The sequence below is a fragment of the Echeneis naucrates genome, chromosome 17 (assembly GCF_900963305.1).
Source record: "Echeneis naucrates chromosome 17, fEcheNa1.1, whole genome shotgun sequence".
Taxonomy (NCBI): Eukaryota; Metazoa; Chordata; class Actinopteri; order Carangiformes; family Echeneidae; genus Echeneis; species Echeneis naucrates.
This window is the reverse complement of record NC_042527.1, coordinates 15,221,615-15,247,562: the sequence shown is the minus strand read 5'-3', so window position 1 is coordinate 15,247,562 and position 25,948 is coordinate 15,221,615. Positions and strand designations below refer to the sequence as shown.

At 39.9% G+C, this 25,948-nt stretch overlaps 1 protein-coding gene across 1 annotated transcript in view; it reads right to left on the bottom strand.

Annotated features, from left to right (window-relative positions):
* b4galt2 (UDP-Gal:betaGlcNAc beta 1,4- galactosyltransferase, polypeptide 2) overlaps positions 1–25,417 on the bottom strand; it is a 111,099-nt gene extending 85,682 nt beyond the window's left edge. Inside the window, exon 1 of the mRNA XM_029525198.1 lies at positions 24,713–25,417. Within this exon, the coding sequence (XP_029381058.1) occupies positions 24,713–25,061 (349 nt within the window). The 5' untranslated portion in view covers positions 25,062–25,417. The remainder of the gene's footprint in view (positions 1–24,712) is intronic.
* Between the last annotated feature and the right edge of the window lie 531 nt (positions 25,418–25,948).

Sequence of the window (25,948 nt, the reverse complement as noted above, 5' to 3'; positions counted from 1 at the left end):
GTTAAATATACATATAGATATTGATGACATTTCATGGCAACATATTGCAATGAGTACATCCTGTATGACCGGTGAAAAATTATTCACTTGTCTTCCCTCTGTGGCTAGTAGGCATCTCTTTCTCAAAAAGGATGGCAACGTGGCAACACTAGAAAAACAATATGACCACAAATAAAATACACGGCACAAACAGGCTAGGATAAATGTCACACAGGACACAAAAGGGCAGAGAGAGGATGAATTTAGTTTACTGAGGAGTCGGGTGAGACAGAAATTCAAAAGTCACGATCCAGAACAGCTTCCTCTTTTGTACTTCCCAGCATTCAATTCTTTGTTCCATCCTTGGTTAATCTCTCCCTTGTCTCCTTTCCCAACAGCTCTTTTCTTCCATCCTTTACAACTGCCCCTATATTGCTGTCATTATAACATCTCCCCTTTTTGTTTTCCTCTTCTCTCCTCTTATTTTATTTCCCTCCTTGCCTCCTCATCCGTTTGTTCCTCTTCTGCTACCCAAGCCTGCGAGCTAGAGGCCAGTGCCAATTAATAATTAGTGAAGTGAAGTAAAGTGAAGTTAGCAAAGTTTAAAATAGATTCTTGTTTTCTCAGCTCTCAACAATAAGCATGTATGGGCGATGTCTTCACTGAAACCTTAAGATATTCAGTTTACTCTCATCTACAATGAAGAAAAACAAAATATTCCCAGCTGAGAAGCTGAACCCAGACAGTGTTTGGCATTTTTAATTGAAAAATGTGAGAAATTTTGAAGTGATTTTTTTGAAAAAGCTATCACCGAATGTGGCAAGTGGTGGCGGAAGACACTGGTGAGAACTCTGAATGTACTGATTTGTTATTGCACGTGAAGTAACACAAAACACTACAGCACAATACACCAGAATAGACAATAAGCAGCTTCTGACAGAGAAGTCATGGCACGGGAACAACAGAGCCGAGCACACAGATGGCCGAGCCCTAGTCCAAATGCTGTGAGGCTGATCTGGTATCTCTTCCTAATTGGGGCAAAGGAAAGAAGGATGATTTCCAAACCAGACGGTTTCAACCTGAGTCTCAAATGCCTGGATCCTCAGTCTATTTAGATGCTCAGCTAAACATCAGAAATTAAAACAAATTTAATTCAGTTAGAATTCAGCTACTCTCCTCCATAACCTCGCCTCCTGATGTGTTCAGACCACGTGGATTTTCATGCATAAGCAAAGGAAATACAGAAAGGCTGGCGAGCATAAGGAACAAAAAGATAAAAACTATACTCTACAACGGTGTGCTGTCCTGTCTCACCATGCTCCATACTTCAAGTCAAGAGACTCCACAGTTCCTTACAACCTTTTAGCAGTCATCCTCTGATGCAACTCCCAAATGTTCACAGTGTCCCCCATGACACGGGTTCAATACATGTGTATGCACGCTTTGCATTTGTTTGTGTGTGTGTGTGAGTGTGAGTGTGAGTGTGAGTGTGAGAGAGAGAGAGAGAGAGAGAGAGAGAGAGAGAGAGAGAGAGAAAGATAAAGGGGTTCCACAGTTCAAAGCAGTGACCTAAATTCAGGTACCATGGTGATGTGCCATAGTGGATCTTCTCTCAATAACCTGAAAAACAGCTATTGAAATAAACCAGATTTGCAGCCACTCCTTTGGACCCAGCTCTCTTTGGTGTTCAGTGCAGTTTGCAGCAGCAGCCTGCTCTTCAAACTTCGGTGTCCTGTACGACGTTTTACGCATTATTTAGAGATGAGAGCAGAAAAATATCCACATAAAAGCAGCAGGAAGGTAAAGTATCACCTGGTGTGTGCTGAAATGGTTAGATAAAAACTACAGCCAAGAATAAAAGAAATACATAAAATTATTTTTGTCGGAATTATGTGTGAAGGCAGCTCTGCCAGCCCCTCCGTCAATAAACAGATATATAGCGCACAATAAGAGATGTAGGATGAGGTGACAAACCACCACTTAAGCTTCTGCTGCCCTCCCACACTGCAGAACAATGCAGACCTGGTCACATATGAAGGAAAAAAAAAAAAAAAAAATATGGTGCCTTTTATACTCTTGCCAAACATATGAAATATAAATTTAGATTATCACAAAGATTCAGTGACTTCGTTGGGGCCACTTTCCATTAGTTTTTTTTTTGTTTGTTTGTTTTTTTAAATCAAAAAATTCAAAGAAAAAAAGCATCTCAAAAATACGTTCAAGTATCCATCATTAAGTGAATTAACTCCCAAAATCAATGCTTATGTCTACATAAAAAAAAAAAAACAAAAAAAAAACACTTGACTATGAGGAATTGTGTGGCAGCAAACAACAAAACAATATGGAGAGTTTAGATGAATTGAGACCGTTAAAGTTTCATGTCTGTGCGTTAATTGCTTTGTTTTAATAGCACTGCTATAGGACGGCATGAGCACAATGACTGGCCCCAATAAAAGCCACGGCCGTGCTGGGAGCCATTTCTTCTGGGGTACGTAAAATTTAATCATGGGGACAAATTCAACATCCTAACAAATGACAGCCACTAAGTTACAAATGGTTGCCACCAGGGGAACAGCTCAAACCCAAATACCTTGGTCAAAAAAAAAAAATCTGACACAAAAAGACGGGAGACGGGACAAACTTGCAGATGTTTATTCTAGCACGAGGCCGCAACCGTAACAAAGTGTGAAAATATGAACTGTAATCACTTCATGATCACTGAGCTGTGGATGAAATGAACAAGCTTTGGCCAAACACCGGTAGCAGGCACAGCACATCTTCTGCACGTGCGTGCGTGCGTGCCCTCTTCAATTGCTCCTCCACTTTGATTTGGGTGGAAGTACTGGGAAGTGGAGTGTTTACTCAAAATATTGTTTTGTAGCATTCATCTCTCAAACTAAACGTGTCAGCAAACACACTCCTGGACTTTGTGCCGAGCGTTTCCATAAAACAAAGGGAGCAGGGGGAAAATAAACATCAGGCAAGTTCTGAAAAAGAGAGATTTCAGATTACCTGCCGATTATTCTTTTATTTTTTTCAGTTTTATGTAAGGTATGTATCCTTTTTCAGATGGACTGACCAACAGTGTTTAGGCTTATTTGTCTCTTTCAGAGTGAATCAAAAGAGGCTGTTAACAATAAATGAAACCCAACTATTAAAACACAATAAATATCTGAAATGAAATACAAAGATAAGGATTGAACGGTTTGCACATCAAACCGGTTAAAAAGCTGTTTTCCATACCACTTAGGTCCTCTGGCACCTGCTAATCTCACCCACAACTGAGATGAACTTCAAAAGGCTCATCAAAATAGGTTTGGAGTAAAAAACAAAACAGAAACATAATGAATGAGCTTTAGTCTGAGGAAGAGTGATGTGAAAAGTTAATTATAGCTGATTGCCCACATAAAAAACAGGAGAGACTTTTGATCCTGACATTAAGTTAATTTACACGTTTGAACCAGTGAAGTGGAAATATCAGCCATGTCAAGGTGCTCTTCATTTTGTAGGTCTGTCCTGTCGTGTTTAAGAACCTTCACACAGTAGCTAATGTTCACATGTATGTAGATCTGCACATACAGATTGGTTAAGTTTCAAAAATTGTGATGTACTAAATACACATGCCTCAAATTTTCACAAGACTTAAATGTGCAACATCATTCAATATTGTTACTTTAATTTAATTTGGCTTAATTGTTCATTTTCATGTTCATGCCGTTTGGATTTCAAACAACAGTTAATTGATAATGAAGCCGCTGAGCGGTAAATCCAATCTACCTCTGCAGACGTTATTTTATCTGAGCTAAGTGTGATATTCTGCTTCATGGTGCAGTCCAGCTGTGTATATCTAAAGAAGAGCTTACTGATGCTTTACTGATGCTCTTTTCATTCTTTAAACTTCTTTAGATTGGCATTATTTATTGTTATTTATTATGTATCATTACCATCCAAGCTCAGCATGACATTTACTAATTAATCAGGTTTCCTCTTCTTTTCATCGCTCCGATTTGTGATCAAAGCCTTTTATTTCTTTCTCTTACAATATCTGGTAAGGGACTAAAGATGAAAAGTAGCCTTATAGGTTCATTTAAATTATGTTTACAAAACATGTTTTCTAATTAACAATGTTGCTGTAAATAAACTGATGGCATGTTTTTGTCTGCCTTGTTTGTTTCGGCCCAGGGACTGCAGATTGTTGCATCATTCTGGTGTCAAATCATTTGTGTTCTTTTTGATATACAACTCTATTCCACACAGAAATTAGTTGTTGGGGGGAAATTGAGACTTCTTCAGGAAAAATAAAGTATTAATTGGCTCTGATAAAGTTTTTCTTTGTAGTGCATTATTGAGTTTTTTTGGCTGGGGGTCCAACATAACACATAATTTCAAGATATTCTGGCAGGTTGTTATGGACTTTTTCACTTTTTTTTTTTTTTTTTTTTTTAGAAATGTTTTTTTATTTGCTATTTTTTGTTCTTGTTACCCCTCCCTTCTAGGAAGACTCAAGTGAAATCACTAAGACGCTTGCAGGATCTGACTTTTCATTCATTATTCTTTTATTTATTTGAGCACAATCAGATCAAGATCAAAAGTTCTTGCCCAAACAAGGAACTAAACCTGGATATCTCTTTGCACTTTGCTGCACTTTGCTGCCTCGGTTGGCAAATATTTGTCAATTTCTCACAGTTTTTACATTAAAAAAAAAAAAAAAAAAAAGTTCTGTTTGTGCTTCCATCTGCAGCTTTAGGAGGTCTGTTTTCACGTTGCACATTTTAAGCTTCAACAGTTCTAATCAGCTCAAATGCCAGCCTTCCCAGAACTGCCGCTTTGTGCACCAGCCTCTGCCGCTCCTGATGCTGAACATTTTTAAAATCGCAACAACAACCACCGCCCCGGCTGTCAGGCGTGTCACGGGCTAATTTCAGATTAAACAATGTTGCGCGTGTCAGAGGCAACTGTCAGGCAACAGAGACTGATCATCCGCAGGGAACATGACAGCTTTACAGAAAAAGAATTAAAAAAAAAAAAAAAAAACATGCCATGAGGCACAGCAGGAAGGAAACTAAATTTTACCAGCAGGGGGACAGACGGCAGAGAGGTTTAAGAGACAGTTGGGATACAGTCTTTCTTGCTGGCTATTTTCTGACAGCTGACAGAAGACTATAAGTTGGCAGCCGGGCACTGGAAATTTTAGAGCGCAAGGGAGAACTGAGACTATTTCTATACATGAAGAGATAAGACGTTAAACATCATAGGAACAACATGCCATCCTGACAGCTGGAGGCCCTGACAGACCACTGATAAGCAAAGTTTGAGGATCGGTATCTTCTGCACTACACCCACTTTTCCCCTGATTCACCTCTGAGATCGGCGGTTGGTTTGGTGAGTTTTAATTAACTCTGACATGTTCCTACCAAGCGTGGTCAGGTTGTGTCATTGTGATGAGATGTACCCAATGGAAATCTTCTTTCCAACTGGAAGGCGGAAGGGAAAAAGGCTGTTTCAATATCCTTCGTGAGCAGATCATCGAATGTGAAATCCCAATTTTCTTGTAATTTTTGCTGGACGTTGAATTTCGTCTAAACATATATACAGTGTAATAAAAACCTACTTTTTAATTATTTAATTGCTCAGTTAGTCTTAACTTTCAATTCATGACTTTGGTAAGCTGTGGCACAATCATTCTTAACATTGCCATATGTATGAATTTGTGAATGCTTTTGCCTCCTGTATTTGATCCAGAGCCTAAAGCCCAGAGTCCCTCAGTTAATGTCCCATCAGCCAACGTGCAATCGCAAGTACTAACACTCAAGATTTAAAACCTAAAACAAAAATATATCTTTGTTTCTGTGGTGAATTTTCAAAAATGGATGCTGATGTGACAAATTTGCAGTTTATCACAGAGACACAGTAACAGCATGCTAAGCTGGAGCTCACATCATCAATAGATACGATGAAGACACAACCCACTAGCAGTGAAGATGAACAAGTAGGCACTTGCTGAGACGACAGCCACTAGGGGGAAAAAAAAAAAACAAAAAAAACAACAAAACAAAACAAAAAAGCAAATCACTGTGGATGACTGTGGAGTCTTTATGTTTTCATGTCAGGTGTTTGAATCTCTGTCGTGAACTCTCAGTTATTAGGACAACAAGACAGACGGAACTTGGCTGTAGAGAAACTGCAATATTGGCTGTATTTTAACATTTAAGCCTAATAAAGCATTCAGCTGGTGTGACTGAGTCAGGATCCACAGCGCTGCGGGTGAAATTGTTCTTTTAACCTCCATCTTTCACATTCACACTGTGAATCAATAGAGTACAGCCAGAGAAAAGCCCCAAAATAACTACGGCTGAAAAGAAGTAACTCAACAGACAAAGAGCAAAACATGATAAGTTTTATAATCAAGAGGCTAAACTTTCAAACAACATCCACCTGGACCAACAGCTGCAGTTCCCTAGAAGAACTACCTGCATTGTTCAGCGCATTGATTTCTTACTTAGTGAGTCGAGGTGTGTTAGTGTGTATTTGAAGGCTGTATCTCACCAACAGACATGGAGTCCTCGAAGGTAATCGAACAGAGCTGCAATTGGATCTGAGTGTCTGAGACGTACACGTACACACACTAACACACGTACACACCCCCCCCCACCCCCCCTCCTCCACACACACACACACCTTTTGTCTGGAAACTTGAACTCCAAGATACTGCTCTTCTAATCTCGGTGAATTGACATACGTCTCTGAATGTGTCTGTGCGTTACTGACGTGAATACATCTTGTTGTGCTGCTGAGCAACAACAGCATGTCTGCGTATCTACAGCAGTATGGGTCTCTGTGCATGATGCTAAGTGCGGACAGTGAGTGAATTTTAGAGGAGGGAAAGGCTCTCTCCTATGAAAACAGACGCTTTGTGGAAAACACACAGTTTACTGATCCTGCTGACTATGAAAGGTCTGACGTACGACAACCATCACTTCTTACCAGCTCAGCACAAAAAAAAATAAAAAAATAAAAAAATTTTAAAAGAAGTATTCAGAAAGGAAATGGCAGACACAAGGGGCTACAAGTGAGAGGCATTTACTCGAGTTTGGGTCAAATGAAATCTTCAGGAGATCATCAAGATGAGCAGCAGCTTCACTTTTGCATCAAAACCCATTTAAATAGCGTCACATAATTCGGTTACTGCAACACATGCTTTGCTTTGCTTGTATTACATTTAGGTAAAAAAACAAAAAAAAACAAAAAACAAAGGTCCAACCAAATGTCAAATCAAATGTCAAAGTCAACATGGAGGAGTAGTTGAGTATTGCAGTGCAATAGTGTCCACACGAGGTTGCACATTTGCACAACCTTTGTGTCTAAAACACTTTTTTGGGGCAGCACGCTGTTCAGCTTCTGTGCTCAGAGCTCCTGCTGACACTCCAGTATTACACCAACTAACCCGTAGCATACACCCAATTTAAAGAACCCTTACAGCTTATTTTAAAGTTAGTTAGGTTGATCTATAAAAATTATAAAAAAAATTGGCAAGGATACAATCTCAAAAGTCCAAAGTCATTTTCCAATTCAAGGAGTTTTTTTTTGTTGCTGTTGTTGTCTTTGTTTATATTTTTACTAAATTACTGAATGACAATACATTTTCTTTTGACAGACTAATCTGCCAACCTTTTGGCTCAAAAACAGTGGGGGGGCAGCTCACCTCCATGTTTAATGCTAAAAATTATAAAATGCTTACAGTGTTCTGTGTTTTGAATGAATGGTACGTGAACCGTTACATCTTTCCTCAGGCATTGGGACAGCGAAGACTGGAAACAGGTTTCATGCATCACACCCCCTACTTACATTCCTTCTGCTAATCGTATTTACCGAGCTGCCATCAGTAGTACAGCACCTCAAGGAGTCACAACTAAATCCTCATTAAAATATAGTCTGACACGAAATGTCTGGAAAAAAAAAAACAAAAAAAAAACAACTTGATAACGAGAGGTATCAGGAAGAAAGTAGTGCTTATCAGTTATGTACAAGTCACTGCAGAGCAACAATTTGTGCTCCATTTTTCATTTACACCGTATTCCAAATTTTTATTCAAGTTGGATTTAGGTGTCACACACATTACGTTTTTTGCTTTTTAATTAAACTAGTGGATGCTACTGTGTCTCAGGGCTCTTTGGATAACTGGAAAAAAAAAAAAAAAAAAAAAAAAAAAATCTCAGACACCTGTGATAATTGGTTTGTAAAGTGAGCCCAATTAAAGGAAAGCTGCTTAAGAAGGACGTTCCACATTGTTAAGCAGGCCATGAAAGAAAAAGGAGCTCTCTGCTGCCAAAAAGCGTCAAATAGCGTAATGCCTTGGACAAGGTATGAAAATATTAGATATGACACGAAAAGTTAAGCGTGATCATTGTACTGTGAAGAGAATTGTGGCTGATTCAGAGCACAGATGGGTTCATGCAGATAAAGGCACAATGAGGAAGGTTTCTGCCAGACAAATTCATCGATTAAGAGCGCAGCTGCTAAAATGCCATCACAAAGCAGCAAACAGACAATGCTGGTGCCTCTTCAGTCCCGTGAACCTCAAGGTGCAGGGTCTCCATCCTCCAGAGGCCTTCAGTTGTACATAAACTGAACCAATGCTCACAAACAGAAACGGCTGCAGGGGGCCCGGAAATTTAAGAAGAGTAATTTTCAAAGAGTCTTGTTTACTGATGAGTGCCGTGCGACCCTGGATGGTCTGTATGGCCACCATGTTGTGCCGTGTACAGGTCGCAAGTGCCCAAACCTTGCAATTTAATCGCATATCTTGTGTTTTCTTCTCTAGAGAGATGATCTAAATATTCGTGGCTTGAAACTGTTTGGAAATTGACAGGCTGGTGTTAGCCGCCATCTTGGACACACTTTTTTTGCCCTCCAGAGGTCAGCGCGAGTCACGTGACTGAAAACTATGAGAGAAACTCATGGTGCAGCCTCCATCCTCCCCTGACCTCCACCCTGTTCAGAACCTTTGGAGCATCCTCCAGCAAAAGATTTTTCTCAAATAGCATTTCTGAAGTGAATCAGCTTTATTTCTTTATTTACTCTTTGGCTCATTTATGAGCCATGTTGGGTTTTAAGAAATAACAAGCATTATTAAGTTTTGATATTTTAGACACTAAATCCAGTTATAAAAAAACATTTGAATTTAATTAGATAAAACTGAAGATTTATTAAAGAACACAAAGTGAAACTTTGAATTCTGTAGATTTCTACCAAACAGGTAAGATTTTTTTTTTTTTGTTTGCTTGCGTGATGTGTCTGCACTCAATGAGCAGCTGTCAAAATGAGAAGCAAGAGTAATGATAAATAATAAATAATGTGCCTCACAGGTTTCACTTCAAAAAAACAAAAACAACAAAAAAAAAAAAAAACAAACACATTCTGTTTCTGTGATGATTGGCACCCTACATCAGCAAAGCTTAAAACACATCCTCGAGGATGGACTGGTCTGTTTTGCCCAGAAAATTACACCTTTAAATTACAAGCTGCCAAAGTGAAAAACAGAAGAAATCACATCAAATTTTCTGCGCGCCACTGTTCGTACTTAAAAGGCGCATTTTCTCCTGAGATGTGAAGCCATGCTTTAAAAATGAAACATCAGTCCTTGACAGGAAACCACCTCCCGCTGCAAGGGAGGAACTGTGATTAATACATTTATTGATTAACGTGAAGCCGTGACTTTTTCATAACGGATCCCAACAGGCCATTGATGGAGTTAAAGAGACAAAGAAAATTGTTAAATGTCATCATATGAAAATGTAATATCTGGCAATGATCAAGAACGTGTCCAGTTTTCACATCGCACATTTCCGATCTGAGTAACAGTCGAATGCTAACATGCAGATAAAGTCTTATTGTTACAGAACAGAGAATTTCACTGTCTGTTTGTTGATACTGTGGAGATGACCCACATTCTGGTTGTACATCTCTCTGATATCTCTCTCCTTTGTCAGAAGGACCATTGTAAGAGTTTCCAGCAATTTGATAGTTTAGAGTTCGGAAGGATTCCACAACACTTTGGGAGCTTCTTCGGTGCCTCTTGACTGATGTCAGACAATGAGCCTGACCATGAAGGCTCTGAATGCAACTACAACTTTATTTTCCTTCCTGCCACCAATGAATGCCAGACTAAGGATCTGTGCTAAAGTTAAAGCAAACATTAAACTTGCGTGTGAAAGGCTTAAACTGCGGCGGACTGGTGACCGGTCCACCTTCGCCCAATGTGAGCTGGGATTGGCTCCAGCAACCCGAGAACAGATAAGTGAATGAATGAAAAGGAAAGAATGAATGACTGACTGAATCTTTGGCCCACAAAAAAAGGTGAAATATGTTCTAATTTATTTTGGTTACATCCCCTTAATCAAATATTACAGGACTGATGAGAAGAATCAGGTTTGGTAAAGTCTAAATGATGCCGGGGGGAGAAAAAAAAACAAAAACCCAAAAACTTAGAATTCATCCAGACCACGTCCCAGCTGATGTTTTTAAACCAACAGCCTCCTCCTGTTCCACTTCTATGCACCCACCATCTTGCTACTGATCAGATTCACTTATCAACTCACTTTCAGCTCCAGGCAGCGTCTCTGACTCATGAAAACTTTTGACTGCCATCCAAATAATTTGCCAGACTGTCTGTTGACCTGTGGAGTGAATCTCAACTCTTCAAAGCGCGTGTAATATCACACATCAGGCTATGGTTGCCAAAATATTTGCGGAGCTCAACATATCACCTTCCATCCTCTTTCCCCTCACTTGGGCTTTTGCGTGAGTCACCCAATAGCCCGAGCAGAAGTGATAGCTGATGCATTAGCTTCCTTTAAAATTAGTCACCAGATGGATCAGAGGAACGAAAGAAAAGCACCAGAACTAGTTACCACAACTTTTAAACTGTAACTGATGAAATAGATGAGGCATGCTGCCAAACGAATTCTATACTCTCAAAATCTAATCTGCACTTTTAATGTACTGCAACAAAGGAGCAATTAAAACTTTTCTTGACACTAGGGGACTCTAGTATATGCTAATTTTGGCATGTAATACATCTCCTCATTACAGGCAAAGTGTCAGCTGTTGAATATTAAGGGAGACAAGTTACCAATTTAAGCAAATATTCACTTAGGTATCTCTTTGTTTGTGCAACTACGTGTGTGTGTGTGTGTGTGTGTGTGTGTCCTCCTGACCCTTTAAACTGATCTATTCATCCCATAGAGGATGTGGTTTCTCTGCAGACGCCTCACTACTGCTGCTGCTGGCATACTAAACTCCTCTTCAATCCACCTTCCTCCTTCATCTTTCTGCCTTTTTCTCACAATGCCAGCCCCCCCCATACCACCTCCTCCGTTTATCTTTAATCTGTTCATCATCAACTCATCTCTCTCCTCCAGCCTTCCTCTTCTTATCTTTTCATTCCCCTGCTCATTTTGTGGACTCATTTTTTCTCTCTTCCACCTCCACCGCCCATTCCTCCGTGCTGAATTATTAACCTGGAAGACACCCTACAACACAACATGAAGCATGATGCCCCAACAGACACAATATATTATTCAATTGCATATATCAGGTCCAATTATTGTGCAAAATCCACACAGGAACCTATAAAGTGTCCTCTCAATAAAAACAGCACCCTGTTCAAATGGTCACTGAGGTTTACAAATGGAGTCTTTGTTGGGGGGTGAGATGTGGCTAAGCAGTGACAACCCTGTGACAAAGTACAAGGTCCCCCCCAAAAAAAAGTAATACTTCAAGTAAAGTCTCTTTTTGTTGGGTTGCAATAATAACATTAGCAGCCTGCAGAAATCCCAGCAGCTACGAGTTGTTGTACAATTTGTGAAAAACACATAAAGAGAAAAGCGGCTGAAGATGACGGTTGCTGCATTAGTTTTGCAGGCATTTGGGCATAAAGTTCACCAAAGTCATTACAATCCACCCAGTGGGGGAGCACGATCATTACAATTTTCCAGTAGTTCACTTCACCCAGACCACAAATGTCAGCCTCACGGTGAAGTCAGAGCGTGACAATCCACCTAAGAAGGTCTGAGATTGATCGACTCATCCTGCCACACTTCAACCTCAATGGGACATTCTGAATAAATCAACACATAATTGTCTTGTAACGGGTAGAGGCAGTAAACAGTAAACACCACCACATTTGACAGAAATAGAATAAGTAGAACGGGGCGACATTCCCCTTCAAATCCAAAATTCTTCAGTTGTTCCTTTTCTCTGTGATACAGCAGCAAATGCTCATTCCATTCATTCAAACTCCAAATATATCCAAACCCCTTATTTGTAGTCCACTGGTGAAACCACAACTAGTAATAATCCCTTTAACTAATCCACATCAAATCTCTCATAATCCTAATCCGTTAGGCATGATGGTCCACGGCAGCCATTCATCTGTAAACACTTCTAACTGTACGCTGGCATGCATAATTAAATTGTGATGGTAATTTGTTGTTTCGCTGGGCTTGCCAGTGGCTTAACTATTCATTTTCTGGGGGTTCACACATTTATATAACAGGTTACAACGCGGTGCTGTTGTGCATTTTGTACAAAACAAGTATGATTTGACAGAGAAAAAGGGAAATACAAAATTCCAGTGTGTCAAATGAACGAAGGCTGTTTCACAGTACAGAACAACTGGTAATTGGAAATGCCACTAAGATACCACTAAGGTGGATGGTATAGCACTACATGAAACTATATAACAAGGATAATACATGAAAATTCCACAGTCAGTCAATTGGTCTGCTATAAAATGTACATGGTAATATAAATACCTTGTATTATATTTTGGTGCCATGAGGAACAACAGGAGAAATGTAATTGGAGGACAAGTTAAAGTGCCTGATACTTTAAAAATATAATCTGTTGTTGTTTCGAGAGCATCGGGTGAGAAAAGATCGGCCACTTGTGTAGACCTTTTCATCCAATTTTCAGCACGAAGGTGAAGAAGAAAAAAAAAAATTCCTCTTAACTATCAATGACTGTCTAATTTGAGAATTTCAGGATTTTAGATTTTGGACTGAAATACAAGCTGTCCTCCCAAATGACGGAACATCTTTTTTCTTATATTTATCCCCCCCCACGTAGAGCTGTTGGAAAATATACAGCCTATGAAGGAGCGGTGAAAATGCTCTGGGGGCTCTAGGTGGCACAGTGCTTTGCCTATTGTATGTCAGCATCTCCTTTCATTTAAATCCAGATGGAGTTTGACGATACGGCTGCACTTCCAGAAAAGTGTTACTTCAATGCGCTTTTTATTAAATGAAAATCTATTAATTTATTATTTATGAAATTATTTATTAAATTAATAAAAAAAAAAAAAGCTGAAAGCAAGTTAGCTGATGCTGTTTTATGCTGACCTCTTTCCTCTGTTAGAGGGTCTCAAGTGGGGATGTAACAGCTCAAAGGTTCAGGCCTATATCGTATTATAATATGGACCTACAGATAATACTGAAAAATCCTGCATGGCTATTTAAGATGACATAACTATTGCACTGCATTTATTTATTTTTTTTTTTACTGCAGCCAGACATATTCTGTATGCAGTTGTTACTGTAGGAGCTTTACATGCAAAGCAGCTGCTTCATACAGCAGCGATTCTCATACAACCAATAAATATACTTACATGTTTTCAGCACTTGCTTCGATGCACAGCGATTCTCTTGCTGTTAACACAGAGATCCGCCTACCTTGTCATAATAAAAATTAACCTGGCAAGGTGGTGAATATGACAAAAAGCCGGGCCACTCATGTATTCATCATCTTTCTGAACTAAAGTAACTGCAGGAGCGCACAGGGGGGATTCCTCAGCATGACACGACTGATCTGAAAATGAGTTTTGACTTTTGAGACCGTTCCTCCTCTCCTGCTGATGCTCTCATGGCGTGCCTGCATTTTGAGATCATGCTAATCAAGCCAGGTTGAGGTCGGTGTATATTATGCATATGCGCATTCTGCAATATAATCCATGGAGCCATGGTCTACAGCATATGAAGAGCTTTATGCTTGTTTTAAGTCATCCATCACTTCAAACTGATGGGTTAGTGATTTACATCTCCATGTCAAAGCAGAATCATTTCATTAGCAGTTTACCCTCAGAGGGGCACGAATAATGGTTAATAACAGAAATGGAAAATTTCACGGCTATCTGTACAGCACTTGCTCAGAAAAACTTCAGGGTCAGAAAAGTCGACGAATCACAACAGTCAGTGGGATTTAACCTCTCAAAGAGTTTGTAGAAAATTTCATGACCATCAGTTCATCCAGTAGCTGCACCAAGCACAGCAAAATAAACAGACACTTGTGCTGCTTTTTTTCCATTAATTGATTGAGAGGAAAGTGAATGTGACACTATCTGCATTCACAGCTTACTGAGATTTCATGGTGTGACTGTTGCAGCTGTTCACTGACGAACAAGTTATGTCCTCTTGAAAGTATTGTCTAAACAAAATCATCGGCTGTTAATAGCTAACCTAAAATACTAATCCTCTCCCACCACCCACTCAGAGTAACATAAAAGTGTTGTTATGGATGTGTGGAAGTCTCATGAGAACACTGCAGCTAGTAGGAGGACATATTTACATGGTTTTATTTTTAGGATAAATGTTTCAGCTTTTAGCGGATAAACAGAAGTGTCCAAAAAAGAAAACGAGCCCCAATTAATGGATAACAATAAGACTGCACCAAGTTTTAATATAAAATTCGCAACTAAACTTTATTATTGTGTCCATCGCATGAATCAGTAAGTAATAAGTGGACTTTTATCATGACAAGTGATTATTCAAATCCTTTAGGAACGACCAAATTACTGATGTCAACAATTTAAATTTAAAAAGCTCTTAGACATCAGCACCATTTTTTAATTAAGTTCTTTTTTTAAAATCATAATACAAACAGATACTAAACTACTACAGCCCTGGTGGACATACAGAACTTATGATTCATGCTTGTTTAGAATCAATCATTGTCAACAGTATCCAACACATACGACCAGAGCATCTGACCAGGTGAGCTTCAGTCAGCTGATCTTGCTTCCCAGCATGCTCACCAGGTCCAACTTGTAATCTTCTCACTGTCTCTTATGAAGATATTAAGTCGTGGTGCAAGACGTCTCTCTTTATGACCACTCACATAAATTTACCGCACTGGCATATTATCCCACAAGGATGTCAGCAAATCCTTTTGAGCTTTCTTTCAGACAAAGGACACACAATTATATGGAGACAATTGCAAATATGGCAACACATATTCATTCTCGCAGCAAAACTGTCAGAGGAGAACGGAAAACGATGGAAGTTTCAAACTACACCTGAACTACAGCTGAAGCGAGTCCACTGTCCACTGCGTCACAGCGCCTACTGCCTCCCTTAACCCAGGCAGGAATGAAAAAGGAAACAGAGCCGGGAAAAAAAGTTCAGTCCAACAAAATGCATGTGTTAATGATCATCAGCCAGCAAGAAAAAGATAAATTCAGTCTCCATCTACTCACTTTTTCCACTACCTACATATGAGAACACTTATATCAGGGTTAGTGTTTAAGCACAACAGCTCTGAATATCTAAAGAATATGTGGGCCAAAAAGACTCTTGAGATTTTGGGGAAAGGGCTAAGAAGACTTGAGAAAAAAATAAATAAATAAAAAATAAATTGTTCTGTTAATGCAATCCTTACTCTCTATATTCTGACAATATAAACCTATGAACCGTACACATTATTCAAAGGTCAGGAATGAGATTGACACTCCCATTTCTCCTAAATGGGAGTAATTAGACTCGCAGGATGGGCTTTAACTCACTTGCTTTAGTGATGCCCCAACGTACAGAAGTTCTAGCGGGAGCCATTTCAATGCTACAGTAGTACTTGGGCAGCAAGTTGGCCTTCAATGGATTTCTTCTGAACTGCACTGTTCAGAAATCTGCTTTCACCAACAGACTGGTGGTGGCCTGAATGAGTACAATATTTGTACTCATTTTATTTTTTCTTGTGCTTTGCATTTTGGAGAAATTCCAAACTATATATATATGCATAAAAAAAAAACAAACATTTGCAACAATTTTAATATTAAAAATATAAGACCTATTTGAAAACGATATGTATTGCAGATTTCATTTTCTGATAAGTACAGCAAAAGAGTTCATTTTTCTCAAACCCTCAGGAACTTAAATGCAAAACCTTAATTTTTTTATTTAATCGTTCTGAATTTTCCAGCTCCCTCCACACTGACCGACCACCTATTCCATCCTTTTATGGCATGTTGCTGTGTAGCAGCATCCTCATTTCATTTCTCCACTTCAAGGATTTGTGCATTTAGAGAGTCACAAACAGAAAAAGCAATAAGAGGCAATAAAAACAAGGAGCGGGGAAAAAAATTACAAAATAATCCAGGCTGATGCATCAAGGCCTGAATTTGTGTGGCTTACACGAAGCCGTCCCTTGTGCAGCAGATGACGGTGCAGTAAGATGTTGCTGATAATGGTTAAGGCAGCTGAGACGAGAGCAGAGTGGAGCCCAGGATATCTCAGGCTGAGGATTTTTACAGAAGCTCCATAGAGGAGAGCAGAGGAATGATTGATATATTGTGATATGCATGATGTTTGACCTCAGGTCTGACTAGAAAAGCCCCAGATATTAGCCTATATGCAGCTTCTGCCACGACAGGAAAACTAAACCCCATATCTCAGAGGGATATGCAGGAATCCTATTGGTCTGTCAACGAAAATAAGTAAACATGAATTAAAGTAGTTCAGCTGCAAGCCCCAAGAGGTAGAGACAACCACTGTGGCCCAAAGAAGGTCTTTTGCCATTGGGATTTAATATCACAGAACAACTGCCGAATCAGTAGAACGAACATTGTCTCTGGGAGAGCTGCCAGAGCGCCTTCTCCTGAAGGATTCACTACCAAAACTGGGCCTGTTGACCTTCACGGTCTCTCGCTGACCTCTCAATTCCTTTGGGCTGAGTGAACACTTTAAAGAACTTTTTTTTAAATAAGTGCAACTTGTATGTTGTTGTTTTTTTTTTTGTCAATTTATTTGAATATTTTTCATTTTATTTTGAAAACAAAACATAAATCATTTAGACATACATAGAATGATGCATAGTATTAATCTGTTTTGTGCTCAGGCCCTGCCAGGCTCTGCAGCTGTCAAATGATGACTTTCGTTTTTTTTGGTTTCCTCCAGTATTATTGTGTTTTAGCTCTATCCCTTTATGTTTTAATCACTGAAGCCTGCCTGTTAAAGCGCACAAATCTTAAAAAGGGACTCTGAACCAGGAGAGCCAAGGTGATTACTCTGTCAGGACTAGAAATACAAACAGCATTTACTTACAACTGTGGAGTGTGACAGACACATTATGCTGCTTTTGAAAAATAATACGACTTATTTTATTTGGCAAAGCTGTGGTTCAGGTTTGGTTGGTTTAGGCTTTATTTATGCTGAGGAAATGTCATGATTTAAGTAAGAAAAAAAAAAAAAAAGCCAACAAGTTAGTCAGGATTTGGCTCGTTGTCATGGTTACAATGATAAAAACTAGAAACTATTTTGACTATATCTGAATACAAGCTGTCAGCCACACGGAGACCAAGATCTCTCTAATAACAACTAGAGCCCTTTTGTTTTGTTGCATCTGCAAGTCTTCGGCCATTCATCACTGTCCATAAACACACATTGGAAACGGAAGGTAAACAAATCGACCTCTTTCCAGCAACGGGGGACATTCCTGAGCGAACCCTGAAGGTGTCATATCACATTTCCTGAACCCTCATAGTCTTTATGAAGGGACCAGTGGGGGTGATGAAGCTGCCAGGACAGCTGATTCAGTATCACTGTGCAGGATCACTCTCACACACACACACACACACGATGTGTGATGTGACAGCTGCAGACAACCTGGGACGCAGCGATTTGCCTTTTTGAAGGAGGCAAATTCTCCTCATATTGTGGCTGGGTGAAAACACGGGCGCTAATAGCTGTTAAATTTTTAAACAGATATTCAAAACGAAACAAAACGAAAAAAAAAAAAACAGAACAAGAGCCAAGGTTATGGGGAGAAGATAAACATTTACAAATAATTTTCAAAGAAAGAAAACGCAAGCATCCAATAACCAAATATCTATAGTGACTCATGAAAACACACCAATTAAACAAAGCAAGAAGAAAAACTCACATACAAAGCGAAAGACTCTTGGAAACAAGAGAATGGCATGGAGGAAAGGAAGCAGGGCCATTTTAATGAAGTTATAGCAGTCATTATGTTGTCAAGAGCCCTTTGCCCCTGCAGCCAGGGCTGCCTCTGGTTTCCTCATGTGGGAGAGAAAGGCAGTGCGTTTCTGTTTATTGGCTTGATTGAAAGCTATGAGGGAAAATAGTCTGTTTCTCTCTCTAACTTGACTGATGTTATTTTCTCTGTCTTGTCCCAGAGTTTTCTCCTCTGTTTATTGGACGCTCAGGAATCGGCTGGAAGTTTAGTGAACCCTTACTGGAGCTTTCCCATCAGTGCTGCTTACTAATGGTCGGTATAATAGCTTTTGATTTTAATTGAAAATTTAAAATACAAAAATATGGAGAGAATTGGTCTGGCAGCAGATTTGAAGTTGTTGAGAGGCACCTTGGATGGAGACAGGATGCATAAGGCAAGGTCATGTATAATTAAAGTAATAATTTCCGTTGTTGGGAAACAGCAGCGGCAAATCAGGAGCCTTTTAAATGAATAATGAGTAATTATTCAGTCACTTGACCACCACAGATATAAATCTACTTCTAAAAACATGCACCGATGCTCAGAGAACATTTTAATTGCTCTCATCCACTTAGAAGGCATTACTTCTGGCCACTTTTCTGCTGGGCCACAGTTGTGCGGTCTTGTATTATTCATTTCAGAAAGTCATTAGAATGGGATGACATGTACCCTGTAACCCTGAACTGCACATGCGTGTCCCCTGTGGGGAATACCGTCCATCCAATCTGAACCATTTCACCCCCCCACACAAAATCTGAAAATAAAGCCCTCAGTTCAAGGAGGCACCAAGGTTGGATTCAGGAAGACACAGCCCCCCCAATGCGCCGTCACCTTCCCAATGCTCCAGGAACAGTGAGTTTGTGCAGCATGTTTTATGACTGCTCCTTTCCATTTTTAATAGAAGTTTAAATAGGATTGCTTAAGTTTAGAACAATGCTGTGTGTTAGCACAGTCCCCCACTCAGACACATACAGTATTTAGCACATCTTACTTTTCCTTTGCTGTACAGTTAATGCCCCTCCAGCCCCCACCCCTTCTTTTCTGTATACTCTTACTGGCCTCAAAAAAAAAAAAAGCACTTGTTTATAGTCCACAACAAGCGGTGACACAAAGTTGAATGTGTTCTGTGACTGGCTTTATTCTGTGGTTTGAAGTATTTAATAGGTAATTTTCTGCTTGTAGCCAGTTCATACAGCCATACATGCGTGTCAAGTCTTCTGAAGACTTTTTCCATGTTATTAATCATTCCTACACAAATTACATGTGGACACTTACGTACACACATACTGTACATTCAACAACGGGCTCATTGAAAAAGCTACCGTTGGAGGCCCAGTTTTAATTGGATTCTCTACAGGCTATTCCGAATGAAATGCAATTAGCAAGAATGTACCAGTCCCTGATAAATACAGTACGTATAAAAGTGTGTTTGCTGGATTAAGATCATGATGCACCTGAGTCCCCTTTATCAAGACAGACATGACTATAGTAAGTGAACAAAGTAGCACTCCAGAAGCATACTAATAATGGTGCACATCATTTCCTCTGTGCTCTCGGCTTCTCTCCTTTATGTTGTGTCTTGATGTCTCATTCCCTTAATGTCTTCGCTATTAATCATAAAATGTTAAATTTGCTCTTTGCGAGTTTTATTGTCAAAGGATGGAACTCAACCTGCACATTTTTCATCCCTTTTTAATTGCTTTCTTTGTCTTGACACTGTAATTTTCTTTGCTCTCCTGTCCTACCGCTGTACCTCAGGCTCTGCCACCTGTGTGTCCCTGCAGGAGTGAATTTTATTGCCTGTTGTAACCCAACCCATGCGCTTTTCAAATAACTGATAAAGACAAAAAAAGAAAACAGAAAGAAAGAATTAACTTGCTCTTATGCTTTCCGCAGCTTCAGGGCAAATAGAGCAGCCCACTGAACATCCCATGAGGTTAAACCAGCTGGACACCTTTACTGTAACGTTCGCAGCGAGTTCTCCAGACCAAATGTAAGAGATACAGCAAAGAAACACAGAATGATGAAACCCTGCAACGTCGCTGAGATGTCAGAGGTGAGATCTCATCTTTGCTTCTCCGATCTCTTTCGTTCAATCACCCTCAAAAAAACGCAACCTCTCCGGAGGCTTGGAGCAAAGGTTGACCGCCTAATTGAGAGCTTTGTTACTGTAGCTACGGCTTTATACGATACCAAGGTCATTTTCACATTTCTCGGAGTCACAGTTGAGGGAACCCATAAAAACTCAGATGAAAAGTGAAAAGCAAGAGAATAATAGATTTTCTTGTTCCTGTTTCAGTTTTTCCCCGAGAAGAACTTTTCAGGGACAAAGAATATCATTTCTTTTCGCTGATATACCTAGCACATATTTGCTGATAAACACTTGATTTGCACAACCCCTGTGCCAGTTCACACTAACGCACATACACACCCATGCATCCAGGATATAAAGTGTGGATGGTGGCCACTCACACAGGCAGCACCTGTCAGCTGGTGTTCTGGGACAGCCAAGGGCTTGTTTGTTTGTGTCTCTCTCCCTCTCTCACTCTCGCTGTGTGTGTGTGTGTGTGTGTGTGTGTGTGTGTGTGTACCTCTGTTCAAGGTCTCTTTCTTTTTTCCCCCTCAACACCCCCTCACCTCTCCACCTGCTGTTCCTTCCTTCACTCCATCCCGCCTCTCTGTCTATCTCACTTCATACCGACCATCATACCAGCGTCCCTCAGATCTCACTCTCCCTCCTTCTCTGCACCTGCGACTGAAAAACAGACTCGTTCAGTCTTCCTCTGTCTTCCTGCTCATTACAGGCCCCAGGCAGCCACTCCATCACAGAGCGAAAGGCAGAGATAAGCTACAAGAGTACACCTGTGCCTGGTATGAATGCCAAATCCAGAGTCAGTGACAGCCAATTCCAGGCCAAATAATGGAATCAGCGAACCTCAGCTTCAGACAAATCAACCTGACAGCTTTATCTCCCATCCCAATTTCAAAGCACGTTACAAACCTCATTATCAAATGAGAAAAGCAATCAGTTTAAAAAAAAAAAAAAAAAAACAAAGGGGGAGAGGGAGCAAGAGGGAGAAAAATGTTGACAATGCCACAGTGCTGCTTGCAAGGGATTAAGTTTACAAAGCTCATTTACAGATGGAGCAGGTGGGAGAAAATAAGAAACATGTTTTCATTTCATCAGCAAAGTGCTGTTGAATATTATTTGACAAAAGAAATATAAATCTGTTATATTAACAACCACACAGTATTAATATACATGAATGTATTAGAATACCAAACAAAGCAAACTGATTTTAATATCAGCAGCTGCCGAGCTGTACGGCAGGACAAGAGTCGCGGCAAATAAAAGGGGGGGAGAAGAAAGAGGAAGCCACGATGATGGCAGTTAAATAATGTTGCCTGTAATTTCCTAAAATATTTCCTGGATAGAATGATGTAATCTGGTATTAATTACATGAGAAACAGACATTTAAAAGACTCTCCACGCTGCATTAGCTGGGAATAAAATCACTGAAAAGTATCAATTTAATAATCAATAACAAGTAGCTCCTTTCCAGGAAACATCTTGTGAATGATGAAGAAATTAGGAGGCAATTACTGACCTGGAAAATGAAGCACGACTAAAATTGGTAATGACACCAAAAAAAAAAAAAAAAAGCTATTACAGAAACTTGACATGACATACTTTTATTTGCTTTTACTAATTAGGACTTCAAAGTATCTAATAATAATAAATAAATAAAAAAAAATAAAAAGAATTTCATCTGCACTTCCTGGTTCTGCCAGACAACCACAGCTGCGTCTAACCAAAGTCAGAAGCCTGTTACTCTCTTTTATTTGGATTAACCAAAGAAAAAGGCTTGTTCAGAGGAGTAAAGGCAGTTTATGCCAAAAGTAGGCAACGACTTCAAGAGCCACGGATGAGTTTCCTGAGTTCTGATGCAACAACAACAACAACAACTATGCAGAGAGCTGAGTGTATCGATGGAAGCTAAATTTATATTTGAGTGAACAACTGCTCAAAGATGTCACGCTGCACAAAACATAAAATTTTAAAATTGGGTTGACATCAACAGCCAACAAATTTTGTGCTGACGTTGTGACAATAAGTAGGTCCTGGGTTTTGAATATATCAATATGATATTTGTATGAGGTATTCTGATGACTTTTGGTTACTTTCAGACAAATGCATAGTCATTTATATATTGTGTTTCACATTGTGCTGTTCGACACATGAATTCCACTACAAGACCAAGTTAGAAGTACGAAATATTCCTCCCAAACATGGAAAATAACTGCCAAGTAAATAACTTAATCCACCCTTGGAATATGCCATGAATGAATAAAAATGCTCTTCTTCTCTGAATAATTTTAGTCTGATTAGTTTTTCCATGTTCCAAAAAAAAAAAAAAAAAAAAGGGTCATCTACTCTCTCCCACCAGAATAAAGTATTTTTCATTTAGAAAATTGAACCATTACAGAAAAAGGATATGTCCTACTTCACTGCAAAGTCCCCTCTCCAGGGTACAGGTCTAAGCTGGACCCGGATTCTGTGATTGGCTGCTCATTCATACTGTCAGTTTTAAGGTGTGTGCGGGGAAACTTTTGCTCCTTCAGCAGAAGAAAAACAGACTCCTCGTGTCTAATTCGGCGTAAGAGAAGCTCAGACAAGAAGCAACAGTATCAGGGCCTCCAACAACAATGCTGAAATAAGCAGCACATAGGTCAGGCCTCCTTTGGCTCGTGACAGTTAGCTCCATTAACAGTGAGCATACATGACAGAGTCCACTGTGTAATTATAGATTTAGTAAACCAGAGGCTTAGTGCGACTCAATCAACCTCTGATTTGCTGGGTGGTTGGATGCTGATGATAATAAGGTGTGCGAGTTTACATGTGTATGCTTCACCCTTTGCACCTTTGCCCAAAAGCCATCAGTGACCAGTGTGTGTGACTGTCACTGATTGTATTTGCTTATGGAGATGTGTGTGTGTGTGTGTGTGTGTGTGTGTGTGTGTGTGTGTGTGTGTGTGTATATCTGTGTAAATGTCACCTCACTTCTCATTTACATGGGGGTGACTTCATTGTGATTTTTTTTTTAATGCACACATAGTGGGTTTATAGAATTTGTTTGAAAATCTGCTGCAAAAGTGTCTAGAATGGATAGTTAAATTTTAATAAATGGACAACATAACCTAATTTTCTCCAATCTTAAAACTGAAATTGCTTTTTTTTTTTTTTATTATGATGGTATTTTTCAACCCCTCCGTTGCTCATGGGGGCAGCGCTGATTGTTCCAAACTGTGAGAAGAATGGCCTCAGGAATGAAAACACAAATGAAATCTCCTAAAAGCTTTGTTGTGCACCTGTGCTGCTGTGTGCGTTATTGTAGACATGCTCCTCCTCATCCAGCCGCATGAATCTTTGCTAATAGCTCCACAGTGAGCCTATAAGGTTGAAATATCCCCATGTAAATCGTTAGCATTAAATCTGTTTTATGTTGCAGACCGAGTCGGAAAAAACTAAATTATAGCTACATTTGCTCTCCCACTAATTGGAAAAAGACCGGTGAAGCATTTATTTACTGAATATATAATGGTACCCTCTAGCATCGAGCTCTGATCAAGCTCTCATCTTCTGTGTTCATTACACTAATCAATGATGTGCAAATCCTCCTTGTTTACGTTATCGAACATCCACAATGTACTGGCTGTAATACAACAAACCAACAGACAGGACACTGGATAAGGTGATTCAGCAAGGCAGAAGGAAATCAAGACCAAATTCATGTGTATGGAAGTGTTAAATATAACATTAATGGGCTGTGATGACACATTTTAGCAATTTACAGCAGAGAAACTAAAGAGGACAACTATTTGACGTGGCGCTCGGCGAAACACACCGCATTACAAGCACAAAACAAGCAATATGCCCCCCCTCCCAACAAAAATAAAATGAAATAAAATTTGCACCTTGTGAAGCTTCATCTCAACATTAAAGCTAATACACAATTAAAACAGGCATTTATGACTGCATGGGCCAGGCATATGAGGGAGAATAGACACTGAAACCACCTGCAGGCCTGTCAAATGAATATTAAACTGTTATCCCATGAAGCTGTGGACCGTCAGAGCTGCAAGTTTCAAGTAGAGCACAGATGTCCATTTTAATTATCAGGTTCAGTGCAGATGAGAGTCTTTTTTATTTTACTCTGTTAGCCTCATGGGAACAACTGTTGTATTGATGATGAGGTAGCCACAACCAGGGAGACATCTCATCCCAGTTAACTGCAGCAGGTGCTCATAATGTGCATCTATACAACAGAGCTGTTTTACCTCCAGAAAGCTAATGTGTGATATAACATGTGACACACAGAAACACTAAAATTTGAATGACTCAAATCATTTTTGTACACATCTGATGCCTCTCAAAAAAGTGTTTATTACTCACCGAGGCCGGGTGGCATCTCAGGGCATGGCAGCAGCGGTTTGGGGGAAGGCGTCTGATTGGTCTCTGGCTGTGCACTCGGCATGAGCTGATCGCCCGTGGCCAGGTAGCTGGCCAACGTTGCATTCGGTCTGGAAATGTTGTAATAGTAATAATGATGTCCACTCCCCGCTGCTCCGCTGATATTATTCCTGGACCCGTTGCGCCCATTGTTGAAGCGGCTGAAGAGGTCGAAGCGCTGCGTGTAGACGTCAAAGTACAGAATCATCATGATGAGGAAGTGGAGCAGGCAGAGCAGCAGGACGCCTTTACAGATGCGCTCCAGAGTCCGACCCAACATCAGTCGGGTCATGGCCGAGGAAAGGGACCGTCCTTCGACGGCCAGCCACGACAGTGCAGGCGTGGCGCGTTTACAGGCATGCGTTCATATCGACGACCATGTGTGCGATATAATCTGCTGTTGGATCTCTGATAAGAACATGCGGTTAGCTATCGGACTTCCGTAGGGGTCATGGGCTCATAAATGAAGGCAAGGAGGCTTCACCGTCAGCTCCACCTAAAGTCTGTGCTACCAGCTTGTTCTGCGTGAATCCAGGTTCTTGATCGCAGGAGGTCCTTCATTCCATAAATGCTATTCCAAATGTGCACTGGTGTCAAGTTCACTGTAATCTAAGACATAAGGCCAAGAGGCAGATGGGATTTATCTGATGTTGATGTGATATGTGGACTTAAGACCCTATCCCAGTAAGTGTTCAGTTTAAGTGTTTAGTTCAAGAACTAACACTCAAAAACAAACAAACAAAAAAAAAAAAAAAGCAAATGATCCAAGCAATGGCAAACAGCTGGCTGTAGCTCTGAAACCTGTTGAGGCTCTGCTGACGTTTCAGTCAAGGCATCAGATGCTATTTGCAGTTTGCTGGTTGGCCATCTTCAAGCGGGAGAAGTTTTTTCTTGTTTTATTTATTTTTTGTTTTCAGCCACCTGAAACAAATTTGAAAGACAGAAAGAACAGAAATTTCTTAGAATGAATCCTAATCAATGTGAAACGATATTTAATTGCACCAATTCATCAAATGGCAAACTAAAAGGATGCCTTTGTGCTGTTTAACAGTGTTAATGTTTCGACTCCCTACTTAAAGCTGTGCAGCTGAAGCTATAAATTATATGAGCATTTTCACTCAGTCCAGCGACTTGTTGCAATATTTGTTGAATTAAAACAAACCAAACATCATCTATCAT